The sequence below is a fragment of the Halichoeres trimaculatus genome, unplaced genomic scaffold, assembly GCF_033239565.1.
Source record: "Halichoeres trimaculatus isolate MK-OKI-2021-1 unplaced genomic scaffold, fHalTri1.1 fHalTri1_scaffold_15, whole genome shotgun sequence".
NCBI lineage: Eukaryota > Metazoa > Chordata > Actinopteri > Labriformes > Labridae > Halichoeres > Halichoeres trimaculatus.
The window spans coordinates 20896238-20924227 of record NW_027437193.1 but is presented as its reverse complement, the minus strand read 5'-3'; the positions used below and the strand labels follow the sequence as shown (position 1 = coordinate 20924227).

The 27990-nt window shown below is 38.8% G+C and overlaps 4 protein-coding genes across 7 annotated transcripts; 2 read left to right on the top strand and 2 right to left on the bottom strand.

The window, feature by feature from the left end:
- The first annotated feature begins 45 nt into the window (after positions 1-45).
- On the top strand, positions 46-6421 carry aldh9a1b (aldehyde dehydrogenase 9 family, member A1b). Of its 3 annotated transcripts, none has more exons than XM_074688737.1 (12): positions 46-140; positions 619-836; positions 1493-1638; positions 1828-1957; positions 2191-2325; positions 4077-4273; positions 4375-4515; positions 4592-4780; positions 4860-4947; positions 5099-5240; positions 5572-5684; positions 5845-6421. In XM_074688737.1, exons 2-12 carry the CDS (start codon positions 656-658, stop codon positions 5937-5939), a joined length of 1557 nt encoding a protein of 518 aa, XP_074544838.1. In that variant the 5' UTR covers positions 46-140; positions 619-655; the 3' UTR covers positions 5940-6421. The 3 variants fall into 3 exon arrangements, with proteins under 3 accessions (XP_074544838.1, XP_074544836.1, XP_074544837.1); XM_074688735.1 differs by lacking the exon at positions 46-140 and adding an exon at positions 313-388; XM_074688736.1 differs by lacking the exon at positions 46-140 and having other exon boundaries at positions 335-836.
- A 2-nt stretch (positions 6422-6423) lies between these two features.
- zte38 (zebrafish testis-expressed 38) lies at positions 6424-8752 on the bottom strand. The gene is made up of 12 exons (XM_074688738.1): positions 8550-8752; positions 8293-8437; positions 8057-8120; positions 7881-7917; positions 7753-7773; positions 7626-7652; positions 7472-7539; positions 7251-7399; positions 6940-7172; positions 6810-6858; positions 6696-6736; positions 6424-6600 (listed from the first exon to the last, which is right to left on the bottom strand). Exons 1-12 carry the CDS (start codon positions 8598-8600, stop codon positions 6553-6555), a joined length of 933 nt encoding a protein of 310 aa, XP_074544839.1. The 5' UTR covers positions 8601-8752; the 3' UTR covers positions 6424-6552.
- Positions 8753-10724: 1972 nt separating this feature from the next.
- prdx1 (peroxiredoxin 1) lies at positions 10725-15307 on the bottom strand. The gene is made up of 6 exons (XM_074689336.1): positions 15224-15307; positions 13661-13773; positions 13313-13466; positions 13097-13219; positions 11709-11839; positions 10725-11258 (listed from the first exon to the last, which is right to left on the bottom strand). The coding sequence occupies exons 2-6, from the start codon at positions 13764-13766 to the stop codon at positions 11176-11178; spliced, it is 597 nt and encodes a 198-aa protein (XP_074545437.1). The 5' UTR covers positions 13767-13773; positions 15224-15307; the 3' UTR covers positions 10725-11175.
- A 4579-nt stretch (positions 15308-19886) lies between these two features.
- LOC141803796 (histone-binding protein N1/N2-like) lies at positions 19887-27674 on the top strand. 2 transcript variants are annotated; one of them, XM_074687798.1, is made up of 14 exons: positions 19887-20004; positions 20144-20249; positions 21750-21830; positions 21984-22090; positions 22194-22499; positions 22591-22673; positions 22759-22838; positions 22918-22991; positions 23110-23298; positions 23403-23575; positions 25129-25197; positions 25333-25419; positions 27297-27427; positions 27542-27674. In XM_074687798.1, exons 2-14 carry the CDS (start codon positions 20149-20151, stop codon positions 27546-27548), a joined length of 1488 nt encoding a protein of 495 aa, XP_074543899.1. In that variant the 5' UTR covers positions 19887-20004; positions 20144-20148; the 3' UTR covers positions 27549-27674. The 2 variants fall into 2 exon arrangements, with proteins under 2 accessions (XP_074543899.1, XP_074543898.1); XM_074687797.1 differs by having other exon boundaries at positions 20139-20249.
- Positions 27675-27990: the final 316 nt, after the last annotated feature.

The window sequence follows — 27990 nt, the reverse complement described above, 5'->3', positions numbered from 1 at the left end:
CCCCGCCTACTGGTTGAAAGGTTTTGTGCTACATTCAGGTGCTCCTCTGATGGTCCGGTTTCGAGAGTTGAAAGGGGCACTACGACTACAAAAAAAAAAGCTTTAGGCTAGTCTAGCTCATTTTACGCGGACAGCGATCGGTAAGACATATTGATGTAAAACCACGACGGAGTCAAACACCGACATTCGGTTACAAAACAAATACAAGCTGTGTATTCGCGTAATATGGATGCCTGACCCGACAAAACCATGTTACTGTTTGAGTGCCCACTTACGTCCTTGTCTCTGTGGGAAACATAATTTTCCGATTCTGTCTACACCACTTGAATGCATGTGTTAGTGTAGACTGTCATGCGAATGAAGCATAAAGATTGGCATTAAAATTAGAGTGAGTTTAATAAAAACTGTGGAGTAAGTTTTCAAAAGTGTAAACACAGGTGTAGAAATAAACATTGAACAGGGGAAGGAAAAAACAGCTAGCTTGTGCCAGCTGCTAACTTACGCTACGTTAACTTTTAGCTAGCGTATTGCTGGTTTTACCCTGTCATATCTCGGTTTTGCTGTCAGCTGTCAGGATTTCATGACTTTTTACCAACAAATTGTATTTCTTTTATTTAGCTAGCGGCCACAGCTGAAGAAATCAGCAACTTAAAATATGCTCCAGAGGCTCCGTGCTCTGTCTCCGCGTGGGCCTGCAGCTGCGCCTCTTGCTGCGGCGATACGATGCGTGTCCACCGGCTCAGTGGACATCACAGCCCCGCTAAACTTTTGGGCAGGAAAGAGGAGGAGAAGCCACGAGAAGTGCAATAAGGAAAATGTATATGAACCTGCTACAGGTGAGAGACACAACTTTTTGATATTGCTTGCAGCTTTTTTTCTATCTTTGGACTTCATTGACACGCACTGGACTTTGGTCACTGTCTGTAAACAGGTAAAGAAAAGTAGACTAACCTAACATAATTTGTTCAAAGTTATATTGAAAACATCAAATCAGTTAATTTGTGGGTGACTGTGTGTGAAAACGGCAGACTGTGACAATGTATTTGAACTAACATTACACCAACAGTGAATTCATCTTTTCTAATGTTTCTTACTCACACCTAACCAAACAACATGTTTAACTTTGATTTTTCCCCCATTCCTTTCCTCTATTACTGTGGCTGTGTCAAATGAAAAGATTCGCCTTAAAACCCATTTTGCTCATGAGCTGTAACTGCTTTAAGCAATATGTCAGCCTTGTAATGGTCTCAGGCTTGGAAATGAGAGAAATTGCCCCCAGACAGCAGCTGTGAAAAGAAGTAGGTTCTTGTTTGACAGGAATACAGGCAACAGCTGAATAGTAGTTCTGGAAATACATAATGACTTTCCTCTGGTATTTCTAAACTCAAGCAGCCTATTTCTAGGAATATCTAGAGATCCTTTTAATTGAAACCATCTATTCACTGTTCTGTATTTAACATCATTCATCACTGGCATATGATTGATTGTACAGGGCGAGTCCTCTGTCACTTGGAGTCCTGTGGTGCTGTGGAGGTTGATCAGGCTGTGAAGGCGGCAAAGTCGGCCTTTGACATCTGGAGTAAAATGTCTGGGATGGAGAGGGGAAGGATCATGATAGAAGCTGCTCTGAAGATTGAGGTGATTTCATTTGATTGTATCTTGGTGTAAGATGTTCTCAACATGTACTGATTACATGTTATGACAAAAGTACTTGATATTCCTCAGTTGGTTTCACAAAATCAACACATTTCACTTGGAGTCTGTATCTGTGATATTATGTAACACACTTAAAAAATGTGCCACACATGCTTTGTTTTCTGTGCACAGAGCAGGAGAGAGGAGATAGCTGAAATGGAAGTGGTGAACAATGGGAAGTCCATCACAGAGGCTCGTCTGGATGTGGACTCTGCTAGGCTGTGCATAGAGTACTATGCGGGGCTGGCCAGCACATTGGCAGGTTGGTACAGTACAACTGTCACTCCACTTTACTTGTGTGCTTTTTGGAGGCTGGAGGCAGATGAAATAAACGATTCAGGGAGACAGTGAGCAGATTTAGTTGGTGTTCCCCAAATTTTCTTTCAGGTTGAAGTAAATAAGTCCCATCAAAATCAAGTTGTTAAAAACCAACCAAAATATTGCCATAGTATGTTGCCATGTTTATACTTGTAACTGTGACTTTCTTTTCTCAAGGCCAGCATATCCAACTGCCAGGTGGATCCTTTGCCTACACTCGCAGAGAGCCTCTGGGAGTCTGCGTTGGTATCGGTGCCTGGAATTATCCTTTTCAGATAGCTGCTTGGAAATCAGCTCCAGCCCTCGCCTGCGGTACAAAGTACTCTGTGATGACACTTCTGTATAACATCTTAAAGGGGACATATCATGCTTGTTTCTCCTTTTCACTATGCCAGACTAGGATGCCTGTAAAGCATTTCTGCCCTCAGTACAAGTCATTTAGTTCCTTCATTGCCCCACAATAGCGTTCTCAATATCCTCATTTTAGGCCATTCTGAAGATCTCGTTGAAACGCTCCATTTTGAGAATGACCTCCAGTAACCTCACAACGTCACAGCCTTTTGTGCTCTGATTGGTCAGTTCTATCAGAGGGTCGGAGGGGGTAGAGCCAGGGGGCGGTTTTTGCAGCATGGCAGTATTAACAAAATCGCCTATTGAATGGGGCAGACCAAGCAAGTTTGCTGTTTGCCAAAACTTCATCGTAAGGCATTGATAGCACTAATAAAATGGCAGAGTGTAGGATACGTCCTTTTGTATTGGACCCCGAGTCAGACCTGGACGGTTCTGCAGCTCAGGAGGAAGAAAATCCACCCTGACACAGATCATCTCAGGACACTTCAGTGTGGTGAGTCAAACCGGTACTGTAACATGTAGTTTATATGTGGAAATATAGGCAGACTTCACCATTAAACTATTTCCATAACAGGGCTCCATCCTGCTCCTTCACTTTTCTCTGTCTGTTTTATCCATCATGCTGACAGTGTAGTCTAAAGATCGCATCTACCGTCAGTTCGTCACTATGTTATTACCGCAGCATTATTGTGGTCCAGGTTCACAGTGCATGTCAGAACAAGCATAAAAGTATCACAGTCTCACAAGTATTACGACGTCTGCTAAAACTACAGTGTTTTAACTGCTAATTCACCATGTAAAGCCGAGCTGCTCAGCAGAGCAGAGTCCCTGCATCCAGCATCTGAGGGGGGATACTCGGCTCTTGGTGGGTGTATCCCTCGGTGGCGTTTGTGTGACTAACTGACATCACAGAGGAGGAGCTGCTTTATCAGATTACTCCAATAAAAAGAAAGGATCCTTGTGTCGTCATGATGGTCGAAATCTCACGGTCAACTGGCAATGACCTATTTTCAGAGGCATCAAATGTCGTTCTAGGATATTAGAAAAAATACAATATCTCATTTTTTGAAAATTCAGAGGGTGAAAGGTCTTGTTTTCAAATTTATTATATTATATGTAAGTATTAAATCAGGGATCAGCATGATATGTCCCCTTTAAGTTATTCAGGTCTTTGCACAAGGTTGGATTTATTCTCATCTGTGTTTTCTTATTTAATATGTGTTAAAATAATTGGAATACTGCATGAAAGTATTCAGAAATAGATAACAAAGAAGTTGACCATAGGCCAGACAGGATCTTAGAGGTTATAGATTTTGAGATTCTTGAGATGTAACGTTTTAAAACTGTATTTTTGTGCACCTGATCTGCAACACATTTATTTTTCTATATACAACACTTTCTATTTGATATTATTAGCTGTCAGTCGCAGACAAATTTCACTTCTTCATATTTTCATTGCTTTCACTCCCTTTTCAACCAGCAGATGGCAGAATTGTAACATAAAATTAAACATTAAATGATTGAAATGATCAGGCTGCCTGTCTGTAAAAACCCTACAGTAGTGTAATACAACAAATTATTACATTTCAAGTGTTAGTTTTATCCCAGTTATTCTGTCTTTGTCTATCTGTGTATATGACAGAGCAGTGTTTCAGAATCAGAGTCCTGTGCAGATAATTTGTGCTGTTTCTCACATCTGTCATCTAAAACAGGTAACTCCATGGTGTTCAAGCCGTCGCCAGTGACCCCTGTAACAGCGGTCATGCTGGCAGAGCTCTACGCTGCGGCTGGAGCTCCAGAGGGGCTGTTCAACGTGGTGCAGGGGGGGCAAGAGACAGGGAGCTTACTCTGCCACCACCCTGATGTCGCCAAGGTGTCATTCACTGGGAGTGTGCCAACAGGGAAAAAGGTTAATTTAAGAAATATTTAGTTGTGAGTTTTTTTGTGTCATAATATGTGATGTAAAAATGATTAACAAACATTCCTCCTCTGTGTGATTTTGACCCTCAGATTATGGAGATGGCATCAAAAGGTGTGAAGCCTGTTACGCTGGAGCTTGGGGGGAAATCTCCTCTTCTCATCTTTGAGGACGGAGATTTGGAAAACGCTGTGAGGGGAGCGCTCATGGCTAACTTTTTGTCTCAAGGCCAGGTGACTTGACTTCCTACATCTTTTTTTTTTCATGTATTTGAGCTTCTTCATGTGCCAAAACAATGTCTGCTGACAGGTCTGTAGCAACGGTACCAGAGTCTTTGTACAGAGGGATATTCTGCCTGAGTTTGTGGAGGAGGTGGTGAAGAGGACCCAGGCCATAGAGATCGGTGACCCTCTACTGGAGAGCACACGAATGGGAGCTCTGGTGAGCCGGCCTCACCTGGAGAAAGTCCTGTCCTTTGTTGATCAGGCAAAGAAAGAAGTAAGATAACTAACAAATGAAGATGGTTTCTCATTAAGCGTCTGTGCAGCAGGCCAAATATGAATCTATTATTTTTCAGGGAGCTGCAGTGTTGTGTGGAGGTGAACCTTTTATCCCATCTGATCCCAAACTCAAAGATGGGTACTACATGACTCCATGTGTGTTGGGTAAGACTAACAATTTCTTTACCATACATTTTTAAGATCCAGAGGAAATATAACAGTGTTTTATGCTTATCTTTTGCAAAAGGTTTTACTGAAACACGGCAGGTTCATTATAAATGGATGCAGTTAAATAACTTTCCACCCTCTGTTTCAGGTGACTGTAGAGATGACATGACCTGTGTGAAGGAGGAGATCTTTGGCCCTGTCATGTCTGTGTTGTCCTTTGAAACAGAAGAGGAGGTGCTGAGAAGAGCAAATGACACCACATTGGGTCTAGCAGCTGGAGTTTTCACCAGGTTTGACATTTAAAGCTGCCTCTCAAACTAAAGGATGTGATTTATTCAGCAGTAACTGTGGTACAAATTTTCTGAAAAGTCTGGACTCAAAGTTTTGTGAGAAACTGGTAAAACTTGTTTGTGTTAACTTTGGTGATCCATTATGACAAAGTAAGACCAGGTTTCTTTGATGATTTTGTCCAGTGGATGTGTGACTAATATTTTTACTAAAGAAAATCTGAGCTACCTTTTTCTGCTGAGGATAACAATCCCTCCGAATTGTCGCTGTGCAGTTGAGGAAGAAAAGTCTGTTTTTATAGATGAAGAGTATACTATCTCTGTGTGTTTTTAGGGATGTTAGGCGAGCCCATCGTGTGGTTGAGCACCTCAAAGCTGGTTCATGTTTTATCAACAACTATAACATCACCCCTGTGGAGGTCCCTTTTGGAGGCTTCAAAATGTCAGGTACCTTCTGTTGATTCACATACCCAGGATACAGAAATCTTGATATTTTTATTCACAGTAATGAGTATGCAAAAAAACACGATATGTAAGTTTGCCTTCTTGCAATGTTTTTCTCCTCTTACTCAACTCCAGGTTATCTTCTCACCTTTTCTTTCACCAGGCATAGGACGAGAGAATGGCCAGGTGACAATCGAGCACTACTCCCAGCTGAAGACTGTGTTTGTAGAGATGGGAGATGTGGACAGCTTGTTTTAAGATGAAACAGCTGGTACCCTGACTCAGAGACCACAACAAGATGATCTGGATCACAACAACACATCCAGCACTCAGGGACTTAAGTAATTCTTGAAGTGATGAGATACAAGCCTTTGATTGAAGGAGCCAGAGAGATTTAAGTTTTTCTTTAATGTGGGAGAAATATAAAAATGAGGAAATCAGAGCAAAATAACTGCAGATATAAGATAGAAGAAATTTGATTTTTTTTTAATTAATCAAATTTAAGATTGCTCTTAGTGCTTGCTGAACCTTGATAAGTTTAAGTTTGTGCACCATCTTTCTTAACATTTCATACAAGAACAGAAAAACACTTTTTTTAGTTTCATACAGACAAGACAATGTTTACAATCAAGCTTGATATATTTTTATACACACAACTGTGAAAAATGAAACACTTTGAACATTAAAATGATTTTGTGCATCCAGATTGAATCCTTTTTTGTAATGTTTTTCTAAATAAGAATATCAAAGTGAAGATCCTGCCTTGTAGGTAGAAGTTACTTTTTAAGGAACATATTTTCTTGTGAAGTTACCTCGAATAGGGGTTCAACAGTAACAAATGAAATGGTAGTGCGTGTTTTCGGTGGTCTGTTTAATATCTTCTTTTCTTCTTTGACAGTTTTTTTGCTGCTGTATTTTTCTGACATGGAAGAAATAGAATAATCATGATTAAACATTATTTCTATGCTTAACTTGTGGACTTGTATAATATTCCTGCTTGTTTTACTGCTGTACCTTTTCCAGAGGTCTTGAGGGTTTCTTGAACTGTGCAGACTCTGTTTAAAGAAAAAAAAAGGTTTTTATCTTTGACTAATGTTGCATCTTGTAACAGGAGCAGCTCAAACTCACCGTCTTCAGAAGGGAACTCCTCTTCTTGGTATTTTCTTTTGTGAGGATCCTGAAATAAGGTGTTCACACACAATTATAACAAACTCACAGGAAATCTGAGGGCACTGAACAATCTTCCTTCTGCACATACCTCAGTGGTTTGTTTTTCTTCAGGATTTCTCACAGGAGTCTGCTTGATTTCCCTCAGGTGGTTCCCCTCTTGGAGCTTCTCCAGTCGACCTTGTTCCGCAGAGATTCGCACCCCCAAGGTATGGTAGGGTGTTTGGACTTCACCCACCTTGAAGTGCATGGCCACGCCTTCGAACCAGAGGCTGTCACACTCGCCTTCTTTAAAGCCAGGGGGCTCATAGTCTGCTGGGGTGACTGAGGGGGAGGAGGAGGAAAAATGCTTTCATCATGCAATCAAATACCTCTAGACTCTGGATTGGTTGACTTCCTCACCATCATCATAGTAGTAGAGCTTCATGGTGAGATAGACGTTGTCGGGCAGGGCCTCGAGGTTCTGCATGAGCAGGAAAAGCTTCCTGATGAGCAGCATCGAGGCTCTCTTAGTGTCCTCGAGTGTGACTTGCATCTTCACATCATTGTTCCTGCAGTTTTATGGAGTTTATGTCAAGACTAATTATATTTCACCACAAGCTCATGATCAAAGTAATACATACCTGAGGATGTCCATCTCTGGTCCCCTTTTGGTGTATTTAAATTTGAATTGGTATGACTCGATGAAGCACTGAAAAATAAATTAGAGCGATAATTTCCCAGCATTATTTTTCCCCAAGTTCATTACACGTGGAGTATTTTGAGAAAAAAGCTCACATTAGGGTCATCGGCATTGGTGTACACCTAGACAGTAATGAAATTATGCACAAGATTAGTTTTTATTGTTTTAACTGTTTGCATGAAGCGTACTTTTAAATATCGCTTTGCTGTTTTATTCACTTACCCCAATGAACACAAGCCGGAGCTGTTGGGAGGAAAACAAAGAAAAATATCAAAATGAGGTAAGTTATTTCTAAACATTGGACAAGGTGAAACAGTAAAGATCAAGTGTTCATGAATGCATTTACTTACATACTGCCTCTCCAGTGCATCAAAGCTACCCATTATCCTGCAAAAAAAAAAAAAAACATGCAAAGAGAGGGTGAAATCCTCCTTTAGTGGAGGATATAAAAGAGAAATAACCTTGCTAGAAAGCATCTCAAACAAAACTGGATACCACCACTAAGCTATTGAAATATTATTATTACCATTTAACGACTTTACTGGCTCTAGGGGTGTTGTGGCCTTCATGCAGAATCTTGATGCACAAGTCTGATGAGATAGTAAGAATAAAAAGTTATAAAATTAACATTCTAAAAACAAATACAAATAACGTGTTACAGATAGCCTCCTGTAGAGGATGTAATGTGAGGTAAATTCTGTGATGTCTTTTTCTTATAAAGGCTACATGTATGACTTTCCAGGCTGTTTTACTTGTGTTCACCTTCCAGGTATCTGGATCTGTAGGCATCCTCTGGGAAAATCCCTCTGAGGTAGGTAATGGAGGAAACTGCCACAACCATCATCCTCTTCACGAACACAAGGGACTCTTGCTTGGTTTTCAAATCACTCATAAACAACCTCATCCACTATTGAAAAAAAAGGTGGATGTTCAAAAACCAAACATATCCTTGACTCAAAAGCTCATTTAATGTTAGATAGAATCATTAAACCGTAAATTGGTGTGTTAAATAATCAAACCTCCGATGTTTCCTCGTTGCTCTTCCTGATGCACTTCTTCCCAGACGCCATTTCTCCGACGCTGCTAATCGTTAGCAAACAACGTTTTAAGCTAACGGACAGTTGAAACCAGTGAGAGGCTTTCACATGAACATCCAACACCGATCCAACGAATAAAACGGAATAGTCCCTGTCTTCGCCTTAAAATATTCAGATCTCAGCAGTTTGAGTTGTTTTTTAAATCATAAAAGAGAGCTCGAAGTTAACGAAGCACTAAAAGCACTCAGACTCTCACAGTATCGGGTTACTTTTCCTTCCCGCCAAAAGTACGAACTCAGTGAAGCACAGTAACATCGTATGTTTGAGTAATATGTCGGAAATTTCGTTACTCTTTAAACTTCAAATAGAAGACAACCACAGAACAACATCCTGCCCTGAAATAACTCTTGTGAAAACTAAAGTGGATGTTGTGGAGCTTCAGCATTAGTAAAAGGGCTCAAGGTGACTTGGGATGAATTTTCCTCACTTCTTCCATCTTCTATTAAATTCTTCTACGGATTAAATCTGATTATTTTAGTCACTGATGTCGTAGACTTTATTTAGTACAGCAACTGTGAACTTATCCTCATATTCCAATATATTTCTTCCATGGTAAGTTTCTGGATAGGGGAGAGCGGGGTAAACTGAGCCACTTTTTTACATTGTTTGACCTGTAGGCAAGTAGAAATGAAATTGAAGTGAAATCAACACATGTACATCAATTTCATGACGTCTCACATCAATGGAAATAATTAGAACACATCCATAATGATTGGTCATGGAAATATAACCTGTCAAAACATGGTCTTTGTGGCTCAACTTGGCCCAGCTAAGGGGTAAATTGCTCCACCTTAAAGGGTAAATTGAACCACATGGGGGTAAGTTGACCTTTTGACTTTTTTGGTAGCGTTCCTTGAAGTTGATGAACCAATTTCAACCTAAAAGAATAGGGACACTATTAAGCATCTGTTTAGCTACAAGACCAACTGTTTACCTGAGTTGAATTGTGATCTCTTCTGCACTACCTGCTGAACGGTTAGCTTTCCAGCTCTCTGGATATTGTTTTTTCTGCCATTGCGTAGGCTAGATCACAGGATTTCTTTGCCATGAGGCCATGGGACTGGTCAGCCAGTTTTTTTTACATGGTTTTCCAGGTCTTCCTCCATCTCCTCTGTGAAGACCCTCTTTGCGTTTGCTGTCCCTGTGTAGCCTGCCACTGTCACTTCCCCTCCCTCTTTCTTTTTTTTTTTGAATCTTCGTAAGGTTGACCTGTCGATATTTCTCTCTGTGGCCACTTTTCTTACGGATTTTCCCCCCTGGACTTTGGTTGCTGCTCTCTGCATCTCCTCAAGGGGTGCTGAACCCAGTTTGTCTTCCTGCTGTATTTCCTCAGCATTCCAGCTTGTCTACAATGTTACACATATTAAAACAACAACAACAACAAGAAGTTATTATGTATAACTACACTTAAACATGTTTTACCTCTGACACTTTAGTGCCTCATTGTGGGGTAAGTTAAATCACTGGGTCAATTTACCCCAAACAGTTTGGCTCACTTTACCCCACAGCCACCATTTTGTTAAAAACAACCTAGCCTAGCAATTCAGGCTAATACCTAGCTACACGATTCACATGGTTTTATACATTGATAGTTTAGCTACACATTTGATGTATGATTTTAAATATAGTTAAAATTATTTCGAGTTTATAGTCATTATTCGTGATATGTTGAAAATTTACTTCGACATGCAAAAAATGATTTTTGGAGAATAAAAGTTACTTAACACTTCAACTTGTGTTTCTGTTTACCACAGAGAGCTTGAAATGAAGCGGGCTAACTAAATCCAGAGTCATGCGACCACTGTTTCCCAGAGACAGGGGGTTGGTCAATTTATCCACAGGCTCAACTTTCCCTGTTCTCCCCTACAGATTTTCTTAAGCCATTCATCTCCATAGGTGTGTTAAACATATAAGTCACGGAATTATCAATCATATGTTAATTCATATCTATTTAGCTTAATTTGGATTGGTGCAATCAACCAAAACTGTAATTGTGCCTTGGTATGTTATCATTTTAAACATATTAATGATCTTGTACTTTCAAACAAAATCAAAAAACAAATCTAACTTTTAAACTCAAAAATTAAAGCACCTTCAAAACTCTACCGTGTTTTTTTAATAAACATTCTGTATAAGAGTGTTACACACTGTAAAACAAAAATGATGAAAGACGGTGGTTTTATACATTAAAGACAAAAACATAGAAAGCATAACAGAAACTGTCTTATTTACCGCTTCAGTTGAAAAAAAGCACATGTGGACCCCTTACTTGACCATTGTGTGGATGATATAAAAGAGTAGAAAGACATTTACCACAGTCATACAGTTTACATAGAAATCATCACTTCTAAATAACACAATTATACAATTTGGTCATTGGTGCACTGTTATGCTACAAACAACAAGAAACACAACATGTTTAATAAAAAAAAAACCTAACTCTTAACCCAAACTCTGCAGACACAGCAGCTGACTTAAATATCCTGTGGAAATGTAATCGCTAAATGAAATCTCCTACAGCAGGCTGCAGACTCTGGCTCTGGATTTATTACTGCTTGGAGAAGAAGTCTTTGCTCTTCTGGACATCCGGTTTGATGGTGTCACTTCCTGGTTTCCAGCCGGCGGGGCAGACTGAAAAGATAAGCCTGTAATGAGTCCTGGCCCAGTAGATGAGACAGTGAAGTCTTGTGACAATATGACACATACAAATTCATAATGTCTGTTCCCTCGAAAGGGAGGAATAAATGGAATATCTGGTTAAATGTGCTTTATGTCCACAATTTTGTGTCTTGTACTAGATTATGTCTTACTCAGCAGTTATACGAATCCCTGTCTGTCTGCCCTGTCTGATTTAAAATCATATCGAAAACAATTCAGGTCTTTTTGACCACTGAATGGACATCAAATAACTGAAGGGAAGCAGATCATTAGGTTGGTCTTGATCTGTTTACATCAAACTATAGAACTGATGTTCTCATTGCAAATGCTCATATTGTGATGATGATGACTTTGTGCTGTACACTAAATACAATACGTACAATGAGGTTCCAAACACCTTAAAGCATCTAAAGCTTAAATTACCTTCTCCATGCTTGTCTGTGAATTGAAAGGCTTGAACCAAACGCATCGTCTCCTCAACAGAGCGTCCGACTGGAAGGTCGTTGATGGTGATCTGTCTCAGTGTGCCCTTATCATCAATGATGAATAGACCCCTTTAAACAGAAACAAAGCATGAACTGAGTCTGGAAAATTCATACAAATAAAGGAAAGGTTCTTTCCTTTAGGAAAAACTTATGCATGATTATACATAAATTAGTATTATTTAAACTATGATCATGATAGTATCTTCTTCTATCTGGCCAACAGATTAACCAGAGGAAACATGTGAAGGGAGAACAGGAGGGGTCCAAGGACTGAATCCTGCGGAACTCCACACAGCAAAAAAACACAAGAGGCTACATGATAATTGACTGGAACCTGTTCACGTCTTTTATAAAAGATCTACATATCAACCACAGAGCTATACAGCAGTTAATGTCTGTGCTTTTAGCATCAACTTCTTAATACCAAATACAAAACAGAACACTTTAAACAACTATCATCGCCTGACCAATACAACTGACACAAGCATGGTTTTCTTGTTGTCAACAACCTATGTTTTTCTGTAACACTATTCTAAGCTGTGTAAGCTAGATTAATATGAGCATAAAGACCAAATAAAGTGTTTTAGTATCTGGTTTGGTGTACACTGCCTCCTACATCAGCGTGAGTTTTTTTTTTAAGTGGAGACAGCTCCCTTGTAGCCTCTTACTGGGAGTTTACATGTTTTTATGCCTTTTTAAATTCAGTCTTTGGGCAATTTGAGTTGTTTTCCTTCATTCTTTTAATCAGTTAATAATTAATCTCACAGGTTTAAATGTTGAGGGAGATTTTTTCTGTACTTGAGTTACTCTGTGGACTGTTATCTGCATCATAGGGCTGCCTCAGGGTGAGATGTTTACAGTTTACAGAGATGCAACAGTGCTAAGTTTGTATTTGGTAAGGGAAGCTTGGGTGCACAAAAGTACCTAAAAGTCTAGTCTATTAGTCAAAAATGGTGTTGGCTTATAAGTCAAAGTTGCAAGAGAAAGTCATTTCTCAAAAACATTTGGTTTGCATTTTTATATTGTCTGCTGCCATCTGCTGGCCAATGTTAGTCAATCCCTCAGTCAAACACAATGCGCCATTGACTTTCTGATTTGTTTTATTTGATCTTGATAGCTGTTTTGGTCGGATGTGTTCCCATGCTTTTCATATCACACACAGAAGAGCTTTTTAAAAGATTAAACAGTTACTGTGTATATTCAAAAATGTTTTTCATATCTTTTGTTGTTGTGGGGTCTGCACTGCCCATTCGCCACACTCTATATGGTGATATTAGAAATTGTACTATCAGTCTTAGCAGAAAACAATAGTGTCAGATCACCCACCTGTAGGCAATGCCCTCATCTTCTTTCAGGACACCGTAATCTGTGGAGATAGTGCGTCTCGTGTCAGACACCAGGGGAATCTTCATGGCACCCAGACCACCCTGTTTACGTGGTGTGTTGGTCCTTTGAGAGTGTAACAAAAAAAAAGAAAAGTGAAGCCTTTTGAAGAATGTAGACACTCTATCCCTGGCTGCTTGAATAAAGCTTCATAACTACCATGCAAAGTGTGAGAAGTGTGAGTCAACAGATGCAGCGATGACCTCACAGCCAATCTTCTTGAAATCATCTGCAGCATCGCTGTAAGCAATGATCTCAGTCGGACACACAAAGGTGAAGTCCAGCGGATAGAAGAAAAAGACGACATATTTCCCTGCAGCAAAGAGACACAAAACAGTGAGTCTATCATGTAACAGGCACACAGAAATTACAGGCTAATTAATTCAACTCTTAAGAGGTGTAAATTAGTTCCCATTTAGTATTCTGCTGCATCAAAAGCAGTGAATCACAGTCCAACATTATCAAAGCCTATGGTCATCAGAGGATGAGACACAGGTGGAGGTTTACCTCTGTAGTCCGACAGCTTCAGGTCACTGAACTGTCCGTCTGGCATTACCGCTTTGGCCGTGAAGTCCGGGGCTGGCTTTCCAATCTGAGCTTTTCCAGCAGACATCTTCAGTCTAAACAGATGATGAGAATGAAACGGTTCATGCTTGCTCCCTATTGTCAGGAAATTATGTATCTTCTACGTAAAATACATAATTTTGTTACTGTTTTTGCAGTTTTTTATAAACCAATTTGATGATGGTTCTGTTCGGCAATCTTTAGATCTAAGAAAAAAAAACGTTGCAATTGCATTATCAAAACATACCCTTATGAAAGAAAAATATATTGCAGCATACTGGAAAATATCATGTCAAATATTAGGTGGTATATTACCATATATGAGATTTAGTATTTATATTTACTAGTATATTGCAATATATGGAAAGCGGCAATCATTTGTATATTTTGCAATATATTGCAATATATTTCATGAATATATAATATATTGTATATGTGCCCTCAATATATTAGTCAATGTATATCATGATATATCAATAATATATTACAATACATTTCAAAAAATATATTGGTACATATATTTTTCTTTCGTAAGGGTAACATTTGTTGTTCACTAAAGTCCAGGTTTAAATTTCTTACAATAAATGATCAAAACTTTAACATTACTACTAAATTAACTTAACAGGCAACTATTTTTGGAATGATTGATCTTTGGGGGAAAAAATTTCAAGCAGCACCACCATTTCTTGATTAAACTTCCTAAATTTGAGTCATGAGGAAGAATCACATATTTTGATTGTATTGTCACATCCAAAAAAATCATGGCTAATTTTTTTATTATTATTATTGTTTGTTGTTATCTTGTTATGTGTCCTTTTTTTTCTCATGGCATACCCTACTTCACCTTTTCAGCAAAGCTGCATGAAACACATAGCTCAGTCTTAATGAGTACAACTACTCATACATATAAATGTTACATGGAAATGTGCAAATGTAATTCTGTGAATACCACATTGTGATGGGTCGAGTAATTTCTGAACCTACAAAATCAATTAACAGAAAACATTTGTTATAGGAACTACTACCGTAGTTTGATGTTCATTTCTGAATCAGGTTTCATCTTCTGCTTATTCACACAGACTCGGAAAAGAAACAAAAACGAAACCAGTGAATCTGCTCTGCTTCTCTTTTAGAAATCAAAGGTGTTTCCGCCTATTTAAAGCATCGTGTTTCACTTCTTTTTCATCAATTTAACCTGCAAGATTTCAGAGCATGTTTTCGGCCACTTTAAGTTAGTGGCAACTCTTTTAATTGTATTTATTCAACCAATATGCAGTCGAGAAAATGTCAAAATTTCCTGAAATAGTTTTTTAACCTAAAATAAAATGTAACTTCTGAAATTTAAGGAGAAATGTTAATTTTGGACATCACTTGTTGAATCTCTCCAGCTGCAGCTACGTAGTTCGGAATTGATTTGAAGCGCTTTCCAAAACTGAACAACACTCAAGTTCACAATGACAGAAAAAGACAAAAGAAAATATACAAAAAATGCTTTCAAACACATACCTTATCTTTGGTCACACCACACCGAGCCACTGGAGGGAAAGGAGTGCACAGACTGGGGCTCGATGAGAGAGTTTATATACAGCAACTCAAATCTCGCGATAACGTAGATTCAAACGAGGTGGGAGCAGGAACATACTCCAGCCCTCCAAACTCAATCCTCTCTACACAGCATGACTTTGCAGTTTCTTCATCTTCCTGGAAAGTTTTTCGCTATTGTGAAACCGCAACTAAATGTAAAACTGAGGAGGGAAAGAAGAGATGTTCTCATGTGTCACAATTTCTAATATGGCATTTGTAGCTAGTGTCCTCAATCTTTTGGGATTCATTGAACAACATTTAGCGTCTAGATTACTTTACTACCACTTTAATGCATCATGTCATGAAACTGACACGAACCAGGAAGAATATGGTTATCAATGTGACACAGGTATCCAGACAGAGCCTATAGGCATGCTGGGTTCACAGAGTCATGAGGTCTATGACCCAGAGAGACAAATCCAGTCATCATGAACAGACATAAAACAACACTTAAACATCACTATAACTTTCTCTCTTTCAGTATTACCAGTGCTTATATATTAACTTTCCCACTCAGGAAGCAAGGAAGTAGTTAAATGTTTCATTATGAATGAAACTGACAATTTACCGTACTAAGAACAAAAACAGCTTCACAAAATGATGAAAAAAAAATGAATCCAAGATTTACAAAAGTACAGTTTCAAATAGGTATGTTGGAATGAGTTCTGACAACTCAGTGTTCATGAAACCAAATTGAGACAATTTGACTTGGATGTGTTCAGACTGTGAAAATAGAAGACTTCCTCTTTTAACTTTTAAGTATTTATATTCCCATTGAGATGTACTACATGTGTTAGGGCATTGTTGAGACATCTTGTATTTATTCTGTTGGCGACTGAAGGCATTTTTTCTCTCTCATTTCCTCCTCTGCTCCTCACCACTGCTATATTTACTTTACGACTTGGCAGAAAAGCAGCATGATAGTCTTTCCTCTTAACAGTGCAGTAGAGTGGAGAGAAATTATAACATTTTAGGAGTCTGATACAGACTAAAATACAAATTTCTTTTTCACATCTTGTTAGTATTTTGTTTTTTCAGGAAACTTAAATTGATGGGGGGTTTTGTGAATTGATTGTCATAAAAGCCCTTTCTGAAGTATTGTTGGCTGTTTCTTTGCTGTTTCCTTGTTGAGAATCAGGAAAGCTTCAGAGCATGTTTGATTAGATTTACTCTGACATCTTTTTCACTATTAAATTCCAAAGGGAAGTGATACCATGCTCCCTTGCCCGCAAACTATTTTCTCTCTGTTGTAAAGGAAGTAATTCTTCAAGTCATTATGATAAAACTAGACACTTTCTCAAAACTTGATCTGTGAAATGTGAGAAACTTTTTTATTTTTCTCTAAGTGTTGAACTGCCAGTGTTATGTCAACCACAGTCAACCAAAAATATGTCTAAAGAAACAGTCAGGCTCTCTTGTCTCGCAGTACAGAGTACATTATGAACTGTGGTCACCTTGAAAGGCTGTGTGGCAACACTGAGGTGATACAACGTCATTTATGGCTCAGGTGAATTTCTCCCTATTGTATAAATATGTCTGCACTTCCTTTTGGTAATTCATTGTTAGGTCACACAATGATTCATGCCACTATGAAAGGTTTTTTATTACATACATAGGACAACAAGTTTCAGAATACAAAAAGGAGAGTATAAGTAATGAAACAACAGACACACAGTGTATAGGTGACAACAGACATCCTTACTTTTCATCCAACCAAGTCATATGTAAAAGTCATGAGTCAAGGATGAATTATCATTAAATATTTTTTGATAAACCTTTATTCAAATTATTATAGTGCCTGGGTGTGTTATTTGTAGAGACCCTTATTTTGCCTGAGTGTCTTTGACCTGCTCAGAGAGAGTCTGTTATCGACTCAAACAGCCCCCCACCCTGCCGTCATCCTCTGCTGCCACTGAGCGACGTCTCTGCATCGCTGTCCCCATGGAGACCTCATCAAGGGCCAGATAAGAGGGCAGCACACAATAACCTCTCGTTAGAAGCCCCGCGGTGGGTTTCTGATCAAATGTCTCCCTGTCCATCTCTTGCCTCACAATATGCACATAATTAGTGCATCTGTTTCTGCCTATTCCAAAACAAATGGATGTTTGAAGGCCTGTGTACCCAGTCCATCATCCTGCTCTCATTCAGCTGTGGAAAAACAATACTCACAAAAAACTGTTCTTTCAGACTGATGTGATGTAACCGTTTCTAAATACTGGTGCCGTTCAGCTACAGTGAGTGCACGACAGTGTTCTTCTCGTGTTCTTCCCAAAATGCAATGCACTGTTCACGTTATGCTTTTAGTTTTGTTTTGATGGTGTCTGTGGAAGACATGTGAGAAAATTCTAGCAAAAGATTGTTATAGAGGATATTTAAAGCGTCTTCAGTCAATTAAAAAATATTTTATTATCACACTGTGTATCCGAATATTTAATTATATGCTGGTTAAGGTTCAGTTCTCATACCCTCTATCTTTTGTGATGGCTACAGTTTGGGTGCATACAAGTATCCAGAATTTAAATATCTTTTAGCTTGCTTTTTACAGAAATAGTATATTATTTGGTCATATGAGTGAGTACAACAAAATGAATTTCTGTACATTTAGCTTCATAATTTTGTGCAGGATTTCTAATCATTAAATCAAAACTCCTCAAGAGGGATACCAGCTATGTATGAAATAGCCTTAAGGAAATACAAGTGCTTACACTAAAAAGGGAAATTCATATATTATTTACAATTTAAATGAATTTAATACAAGTAAAAATGGGACTCATAGTGGGCTGAGATTCATGACAAACACTTTTAGTTGCACAGAGAGACACTACAAGATAAGCACAAAATATAGGATACAGCTTTGTCCACAGGGGGCACCGAAAGCAACACCGACCAAAAAAATCCCCAGGATACATTTTTATTGTATAAATTTCTTATATATACTTCTTTTAATTATTAGCCCCTGAATTTAATCAGATGTTCTCTATGTGCTTTGTTTGTCAAAGCTTAATCGTGCAGTAAGTGTCCTACTTAGGTTAGTTTAATCTTAACTTCAGTCAAACTTGAATAAAATAGAACGGAAATTAAAAACTGCCATCAAATCTACATCTTTATATTAAAGGAAATATTTTTTGTTAACTTGCTGTGGATTAAAAGACAAGACTGACACATTTTTTCTGTTGGTGAGTCAAGCATGGTGGATATAATAGAATAACATGTTTCTTTTCTTAAGTTGTGTTACAACAGAACTGTGTGAAGCTGGCTGTTTGGGGTGCTGCACTAATAACTGAATAACTACCACCAGTGGCAGTCAAATTCAACAAACTTTAAAAGCAGTATTAATGTATTCATGTAGCTTCACCAACAAGAAAAACACATGACTGTTAGGAACTACAGCCTTTGTCCACTGTGTAAGTGAACCATAACAGCATGTGATGAATACAAAGAAAAGTCATAACATTTTTGGGGCCTTTGGTTATTTCCCTTTAAAAAAAAAAAAGGCTTCTACCTCTAATAATCCCACTAAAATTAAATCTGCGCTCCATCATCTGTTGCTGTTTGACAGTTATTATAGGGAAGACCTGGAGTAGGCCTTTAGGTAGTTTGGTTCAGAAATTACAGCTGTAAGAGCCATGATTTTAACGATGACAGTGGGATGGGGTTTGAGTGGGATTGTCTCAGTGTGAGGCTGATTGGATAACAGGTTCAGACTTGTCAGTCTCCAAGCAGGGACAGGGAGAAATCAGCAGGAGAGGCTCAGAGGGCATCTGTGCCCCCCTCCTGTCCCTCACAGCAGGACATGACAGCTGCTCAGTCTGTGCATGTTCAGAAGAAACACACAGATACGCCTGCACAATAACACAAACATCACAAACAGCATACAATCCTGGTTGTAGAGGTTATCATTACTCGATTTTAAGTGGTTAATAAATAAAATATAGATGTGAAATTAATTACAGATTACAAAAGAACATTATGGTGTACTTTTTCACAGCAAAGAATGAAAAGGCCTAAAACTTTCCTTTAAAAAAAAAAGGATAAATTTGAAAAGGTTAGTTGTACGACTGTCCCAATTAGACAGGCATCCACATACTCCTCCATTTTCAATGATCACAGCAAACATTTCAGTTTCAGCAGGAGAACAGTGCAACATGAAACAGTCTTTACATCTGGTAAATCCTAACTTTAAGCTAATAGCATCATTGCATGTCATGGTATAGCCCATAGGCTGTTTATAGGTTTTTCCATTCACTGTTTACTTTATCTATTTAAAGCCTGTGATATAGCCCATCACAGTGATCACTCTGTCATAAGTGAGAAAAAAAAAATTGAATTTAGAGTCTGAGATAATCACTGGGAACGAATGCGTATCCAAATGAAAGTGAGAACAAGGGTGAAAAATTGCCAATTACAACCCTGATTTTTTTCTGATCGATGTATGATTTTTCCTTTAGTATGTTATGTTACAGCTTGAATTTGTAATTTTCTGATAACTGGGTTGTAGAGGCAGCGCTTGTGGTTCTGTCCCTTTAAGAATTCTCCCGCGCTGGATTTACGCACCCGGAAGTCGACCGGAAAAGGCAGGAATATTTCGCGCCAAATTGAAACAACGGAGCAGTCCAGTTTGAGCTGAGAGTAGAGGAGCTGTGACACTTGCCGCCAGGCCACACTTTTTAAGTTTCAGTCTCAGTTTTTCACACAAAATCAAGGTAGGTAAGAATTTTAAATTAAAGTTGTGCTTTTAATGAACAAACAGTTACAACGTTGTTAAAATTTACACCGCTTGCTGGAGTTTGAATTAATGGGTTTTTAACTGGAATTAAAAATGTTTATTCCCGTCCAGTTTAGTTAACATGGAGGAGGCAAACAAGCTGATTGGTGCCGGCAAGAAGCACCTGGTGATGGGAAAGGTGGTGGAGGCGGTGAGCAGCCTGCAGGAGGCCTGCGGCATGCTGTGAGTTAACCAGCAGACAAAAGATGTCAAATGTTCTCATTAGAGAGTTTAAAGTAAAGTGATCTGAAGAGACAACCACTTACAAACTCAGAAGTACAACTTATTTCTACTTTTACTGATTTAAATGTGTTTTTAATGCATTTGCTAAGACTTTTTTGCAAACCATTTAATGTGAGTTTTATTATCTTCGTGTCTTTGGTTTCAGTTTTGAATCTTCAGTCATAACTGTGATTGCACACTGCAAAAACAAACTGAAATCTTATCAAGTGATTTGTCTCATTTTAATTTAAAACTGTCTAATTATACTTGATATGAGCCACATTCAACTGAGCAGTCCAGAAAAATGTCTTGTTTTAAATTTTTTAAAGACAAAAATGAGGTCTGAATTTCTTATAACTAGTAAAAAAAATCGCCAATGAGAAAATTTTGCTTAAAAATTTGCTTTGAACCAGAATAATGTTTTAATACAAGTAACTTTTTTCTCGCTGCATTGGCAGATTTTTTTAAAAAAATTGTTACTAGCAACTCTGATATCATTTTTGTCTTCAAATAACTTAAAATAAGACATATTTCCAGATTGGTCAGGTAAATGTGGCTGATATTAAGTCAAAAAAGACATTTTCTACTTAAAATACGACATAAAGCACTTCATAAGATTTTCCTTTTTTGCAGTGTGCAGCTCCTGTTGTGCACTCTCTTTTCATGTTAAATGATCTGTAAGAAATGAGTAATGATCAACTTTATTTATACATAGCAGTTTTCAAATAAGAGTTTTAGAGTGCTTTACAAAATAAAAATAAAAGATGTAATAGGAATAAGAGAGAAGTTTGAGGACATGATTTAAACTACAAAATAGCAGAAGGGATTCAAACAGTATAAAAAGGCTAAAAACCACCATCAACAAAAGATAAAAGATCCTGCCTCAGAAAAAAAGTTAAAGCAGCATTTCAAGGATTAAAACACTCTCAGTAGACATCTCCTGCGTAAGCGCATCAATAAAAAACATGTTTTTAAAAAAAGATAATAAATGGTCTGCCATCAATATGTTTATATTTATATAATCCCAGGATTTGTTGATATTAGTAAATGATTAGGATTACAAAAAAAAAGAAATGTCCAAAAGCTTGGCAGTGTCCTTGAGTGTGTTGTATGTCAGTAAGGAAGATTGCAAATGATTTGGAGAAAAAGTCACTGGATTTTTTTTTCAAGAGGTAATACAATTCTGACAAAACACCCAAATTTGGTATAAAATATTTAAATTCTGACATAGTTAGCTACCTACATTGTTTGATAGTCCATTCGCTAACAAAAATCTGCAGGAGTAGACTTTAAAGTAGGCCAGTGTGAATCAATCATTTACTGTGTGTTATTGTGCAACAGGAGGAAATTATATAAAGATGATATAATTCATCCATCCTGATGGTCTGAATTTCAAACAATCTCCTTTCTTTCTTTCTTTCTTTCTTTCTTTCTTTCTTTCTTTCTTTCTTTCTTTTGAAGGGCTAAAAAGTATGGTGACACAGCCGACGAGTGTGGTGAGGCTTTCTACTGGTGCGGTAAAGCCCTCCTGGATCTGGCACGGTACGCTTTGATTAGTTTCCATGTCCATGGAGTCATCTTCTGACAACAACGTTATCTGAATTTCTACCCTGTGTCATGCACTGATCATGTTGCCTTTAGAGTGCTTCATTAAAAAACTGTGAGGTAAGAAATGCAGCTGTTTTGCTGTTGTAGGATGGAAAACTCAGTCCTGGGTAACGCTCTGGAAGGAGTGCCAGAGGGAGAGGAGGATGAAGAAAAACCCAAAGATTCAAACGTTGACAGCACTGAAACAATTGATGGTGAGGAAAGGAAGTGGTCGTCTGAGTATTTCCATCTCTGTTTTCTGTATTTCTGCTTAGTTTGAGCAGTTTTCACTCTAAATGTGCTCTGTAATCTCAACAGAGAAGACCCGGGATGAGCTGAGGGTTCAGGTGTATGACGCCATGGCAGAGAAGAAAGAGGAGAAGGATGCGGACAAGAAAAATGGAACTGTTGAGAAGGAGGAAGAAGAGCAGAGTGAAGATAAAGAGAAGAACGGTGACGTTGAAGCAGAGGCTGGTGATGAACAACAGAAGGAAACAAAGAAAGAGGAAGAGGAGGGAAAGACAAGTGAGGCAAATGAAAACAAAACAGCTGAAAGTGAAGAAAAGACAGAAAAGAAGGAGACGGATGAAGAATCAAAAGAAGACAAAAAAGAGGAGGCAGAAGGTGATAAATGTTCTTCCTCTGTCTCATGATGAGTGTCAGTATCTTTCTGGTAGATGTAACGACAGAGTATAAACACATGCTGATGTTTCAGATGAAGATGGAGAGGAAGAGGAGGACGCAGAGATGGAGTGTGACACAGAGGAGCAGGGTGAAGGAGACGGTGCAGCTGAGAAGGTATCTAACTGATACTGTTCTGTACAAATAAAAAAAAAGGTGTCTTGACATGTGATTGAAGTATTTGATGAACTGTTTTTTTCAGAGCGATGAAGAGGAGGAGGAGGTGGGGAACCTGCAGCTCGCCTGGGAGATGCTGGAAGTGGCTAAAGTCATCTACAAGAGGTACAAACAAACGTTTACTCTGGGCTGTAGCTGAGGCTGTAACTATAAATCTGACTGATGAATCTGATTCTTTGATAAGAAAAGAGACGAAGGAGGATCAGCTCATGGCCGCACAGACTCACTTAAAGTTGGGAGAAGTTTCTGCTGAATCAGGTATTAACAACTTGAGGAACAACTAAAGCTTTTTGCAAAATATCTGGGGAGGAAAAAGGAGGAGGGAATTTTTGTAAATGTCTTTTTAATTAGTCATGATTTCCACTTCTACCTTCAGGAAACTACGCACAGGCGATTGATGATTTCCAGGAGTGTCTGAAGCTGCAGGTGAAACACCTGGATGCCAACAGCCGGCTCCTCGCTGAGACTCACTACCAGCTGGGTGTGACCTACAGCTTAAACTGGCAGTACAGCCAGGCCATCGAGGCGCTCAACAGCTCCATCAATGTCATCAAGAGCCGTCTAGGTGAGCAGCGTCTGAGCGCTACTTGTTCTCGTGAGGAGGCAAATGTCGTACTCCTCTCTGTTTTGATCAGCAGTAGATCAGTCTGAGCTTTTCGTGCGTTACAGGAAAACTTGAGGAGCTGCTGGAAAAGGCAGAGGGTCCAGAGTCTCTGCCAGGTGAGAGGAAAGAGATGGAGGAGCTGAAGGCTCTGCTACCAGAGATCCAGGAGAAAGTGGAAGATGCTACAGAGGCTCAGAAAATGGCCAAAACAGCTGCTCAGGCTGTGAAGGGGGTACTGGTGAGTCTGAGGATGGATGATGGTGATAGAGATGTTTTTTTTTATTTCTTAACTGGATGAGTCAAAGCTAGTGCTGTCAGGTGATAAAAAAAATCCAATTAATTACAGGATTTGTAATTAATTAATCGCATTTTAATCTCATATCTGCTTAAGGTCCCAAAATAAAGAATTTGAATTCCAGGACATTAAAATTACGTTAAAAGACATTAAAAAACATTTAAAAATAAGGTGGGAACATACACAACACATTTTTAGGTACCCTGATGCATGAGGAACACATGAAAAGTTTTATGGTTCTATCTTTACAAAATCTACACAGTCCTGCACCTAAGATAAGCTGATTTGATTTTTAGAACCGTTTTTGCTTCTGTCACATTTTTACTCGATGTGGACTCAATTTTTGACTGCAATATGAACTTCTATACTTCTATGAGGTCAGGAGAACCAGGGCTAAAGGCTAAAAACTGTGAGGAACTATGTACAAAACACTTAATTCAAGTCTTGGTTCAAAGATAAGTGAAGTATTTTCAGTTTCCCATGCTCTGAACACACAAACTGTTGCTCATTGGTGCGGAGCAGCCCCAAGCTGAAACATGACACCAGGAAGATGGAAGGAAATTTTCAAAGAATTCTTTAGATTTAAATACAGGACAAATATCGATCATGCAGGGCTTGTTTTATGCAGTAAAGAGTGTAGAATTATCTGTTTTTTACAGAATTGAGCCAGAGCAAACAGTTGATTTTCTGCAGATTTTCAAAAAGGACGTGTGAATAAACGAGATGTGGACGGCAGTCCCCCCAAAATCACTCTCGCTTCCCCCAGGTTTAAAGCATGTTGTTGACTTCAAGTGTGATACATTCAAGGACTGTCGGAAATTTGAAAATCTGACGAGAACACCACTTTTTCCAAGTAGGACTAATGGTTTGTAAATGCCAGACATTTGAAAATAAGTGCGCCTTTGAGCGCCCTGCGTGTTTGGGATCCAGATTAATCTGCCTTAATTTTTATAAAGCGTCAATTTGCGGTGTAATCAATTAATCTAATTAATGCGTTAAAATGACAGCCCTAGTCAAAGCAGGAGGGTAGAGCCGGAAACTGCAACAGGGGCTTGTGAATGTCTACACTCCCGTCAAGAGTTTTTAGCAGATTATAAAATGGGTTGAAGATCTGCATGAGCTGCAAAAACAACCAGATGAAGTTTCTTTGCTGCAATATTTACGACCAGCTCAGAGGGGATCAACAGCACACAGAAGACAAAGTTATTTTTGTTTTCATTTGACGTTTGCAACTTGAAAGCTAGCAAAGTGAAACATTAGACTCCAACAGAAAAGCTCCAGAAGACTTTGTGAGGAAGAACTACTGCATGTACAGGACAGGATCAGTTTAAAGATATAAAAACCTTCATGGGGGGCGCCAAAGTGCAGTTTACAGATTTAACTGAGAAACACTTGCTTCTATTTTAACATGCTATGGTTTCATCCGAATCTGAATTTTAAGGGTTTTGAATTTCTTGCTTCATGTTTTTGATTTATTTTTCTAACATTCACATCAGGACGGCGACTCCTCTTCCTCCGCTTTCCCTGGATCCACTGTGCAGAATGGAGACTCCTCCACTCCCAAGGTAACCACTCAAACACAGTCTCTTTCTAAAGTCTAATGTCATGTTTTCATTCTCTACACACTGAACTTGTGACCCTCTCTCATAAAACATTGTACACTGTCACTTTAAGGAGGCTGTGGTTTGTTCTCTACTCAGATTAACGGCACATCAACCAATGGAGTCAGCTCCACCAACGGACACTCTGCCCCAGTCTCTGACATCTCTCACCTGGTCAGAAAGAAGGTGAGGAAGCTGGGCTTGTTTACCGTAGAGGCGTATAACAGACAATCAAAAGATTAAAAAGAGTAACGCCAGGAAAGGGAAACAACAGTCGCGTGACATTAACATTTTTAAGAGAAATTTAAAAGAAAAGAAGCAGCTGGGTTACATGTTAGAATTCATGGATTAGATCCCCAAACCCTCTCACTGCACATTATCCTGCTTATGGCACAGATGTGAAAAGATACAAATCAAGATTTTTTTCCACCAAATAACCATTTTTAATTTATTTTACTTACCCAAACACAGTTTGATGTCTTTTGCGAAAAGATCATTTACACTTGCAGCTACAGCGGCGTCTTCTGTACTAATGAGCTCTGTCCTCTTAAGCCGCGTTTCCACCAGGCAGTCCGGTTCAGTTTAGTACAGTTTGGCATGGTTTCGTACAGTTGAGCCTGATCCCGTTTGCATTTCCACAGCAAACTGTGCCCTCTTGTGGTAGGCAGCAAGTAAACTGGATGCCAAAAGCTGCAGCTGTCAAGCAATAGTGTGACGCCATAGCAGCGCGACACAGTTTACCCCACTAATAAATCCAATGAAGAAGAAAGATGCGACAAAGTAAACAAAGAGCACAGATGGAAGACATGCAGCATTGTGTCCTCTCTGTGATTGGCATGTAGCTCTTTGATACAAGAACAATCAAGCTTTGTTTCAGAGAAGTCTGTGTGCCGACAGGAGAAATGCAGCCGCTGTCGCACGGCAAGTGACGATTCTTTTGACCAATCAATGGTCTGCAGTGTGTTGCTCCACCTTTTGAGATCCGATCAGTTCAGTCTGGCACCCATACGAAAGGGTCCCAAAAAGTGGACGGTTAGTCTCGGTTATTCGGGGATCTGTCCTGGGATAAGTCAGTGGAAATGCAACAAAATGCGTGCTGTACCGTGACGAAATAAACCGGTTTGCTTGGTGGAAATTGAGCGAACTAACACTGATGGTGAAGTCAAACACGATGACGAAGAGAAAACGAAGCACAGTTATAGAAACACTGCTTCAAGTTACAATGATTTCTATTTCTTTCCCACTATTTTGCATCTTTTCTGGTAACATGTCCAAGTCTGTAATGTCAGAGGCCTTTTGTCTCATTGAATTTCTAGTATCCCCCAACAGTGTGTAAACATATCAAGTGTCCTCTTTTCATTGACACCTCCATATGTTGAGCTCGGCAATCCTAACTTAGTACAGTCCCAGTAGTCACATCTAACAATAATGATAATTATTATTATTTATATAGAACTTTTCAAAACACTGTTACAAAGTGCTTTCTACCATAAAAACATATACTAAAAGAAATAAAAGAGATGAAGTAAAAGAGAAATATGAGTAAAAATATATAGGAATATATAAAAGGCTAAGAACCACCACCACGTAAAGGAAAGGGAAACATCTGTAATAATAAAAAGAGTAAAAGATTAAAACAATTAAAGGATAAAGGATTTAAGATCCTGCTCATGATACTGTCAAAGAAAAAAGTTAAAGATAAAAGAAAAGCATCATTTTGACGATTAAAACAGGCTCGTCTGAAATCTCCAATAAAAGCACATCTATAAAAATGTGTCTTTAAAAGCGTCATCTACTCAGAAGAGAAACCAGGGTATTCAGAGAATCAGTGAAAATAACCAGCAGACATCACCACACAGTTACTGACCAACCTGAAGATTCTCCAACTCTTTAATCTGGAGAAGAGGAAAACAATCAGGATTTGCTGGTGAACGTCGGTGCTCTGTGTTCTACCTGTTTTGAACCCTTTGTGAGCATCTTTTTCTCATCATATGTAAATACATTAGCTTCTTTTCAACTCAGTTTTTCTTGCCCGTCTCATTTACGATGAACTCGTGTTCCAGAGGAAGCCTGAGGAGAGTCCAGTGAAGGAGGGCGAGGTGAAGAAGGTGAAGCAGGACGCTGGTCAGACCAACGGAGAATCGAAGGCTCAAACCAACGGAGAAGCTAACGGACACAGTGATGAAGTTAAGAGGTGAGAAAAGCCAAAACACACACACACATACACACAGCCTGATTAATCCAGCTTTACGTAAAGATTTGGTTTCTGTTTTCTACCATTGAGTGAAGCTGAATCTTCTTCTTTCAGTCAGTGAAGCTGGACGCATCCACATTTTTGTCTGCGCCTGGGAAGAGACGTCCCCCCATGACATGAAGCTCTTATTACTGCCACACCTGTTTGTAAATGTGTAAATGTTTTTCTATGCTTTTTGATAAGTTAGTATGTTAACATGTTTAACCTATAAAGTTCAATAAAGAGTACTGTTTCATAAAAAAAACTGCCTCTGCACTCTCTAGATTACAACTGTGTTAATTTAATTAAAATTAGTCTGATCCTGAAATCTGTCTGATGCAGACTTAAAATGTTGGATCTGTGACAAAGGGCCGATCTGTGTCTAAAAGCAGCTTGTAACCTGAGTTTGCGTCTTTACTCATCAGCTGCTGAGGTTTACAGTTAGATCATATTTCCTCTTAGTTTTGTAGATTTATTTAAAACACATTTATAATAACATAAAACAATAATACAGTCATTTCAAA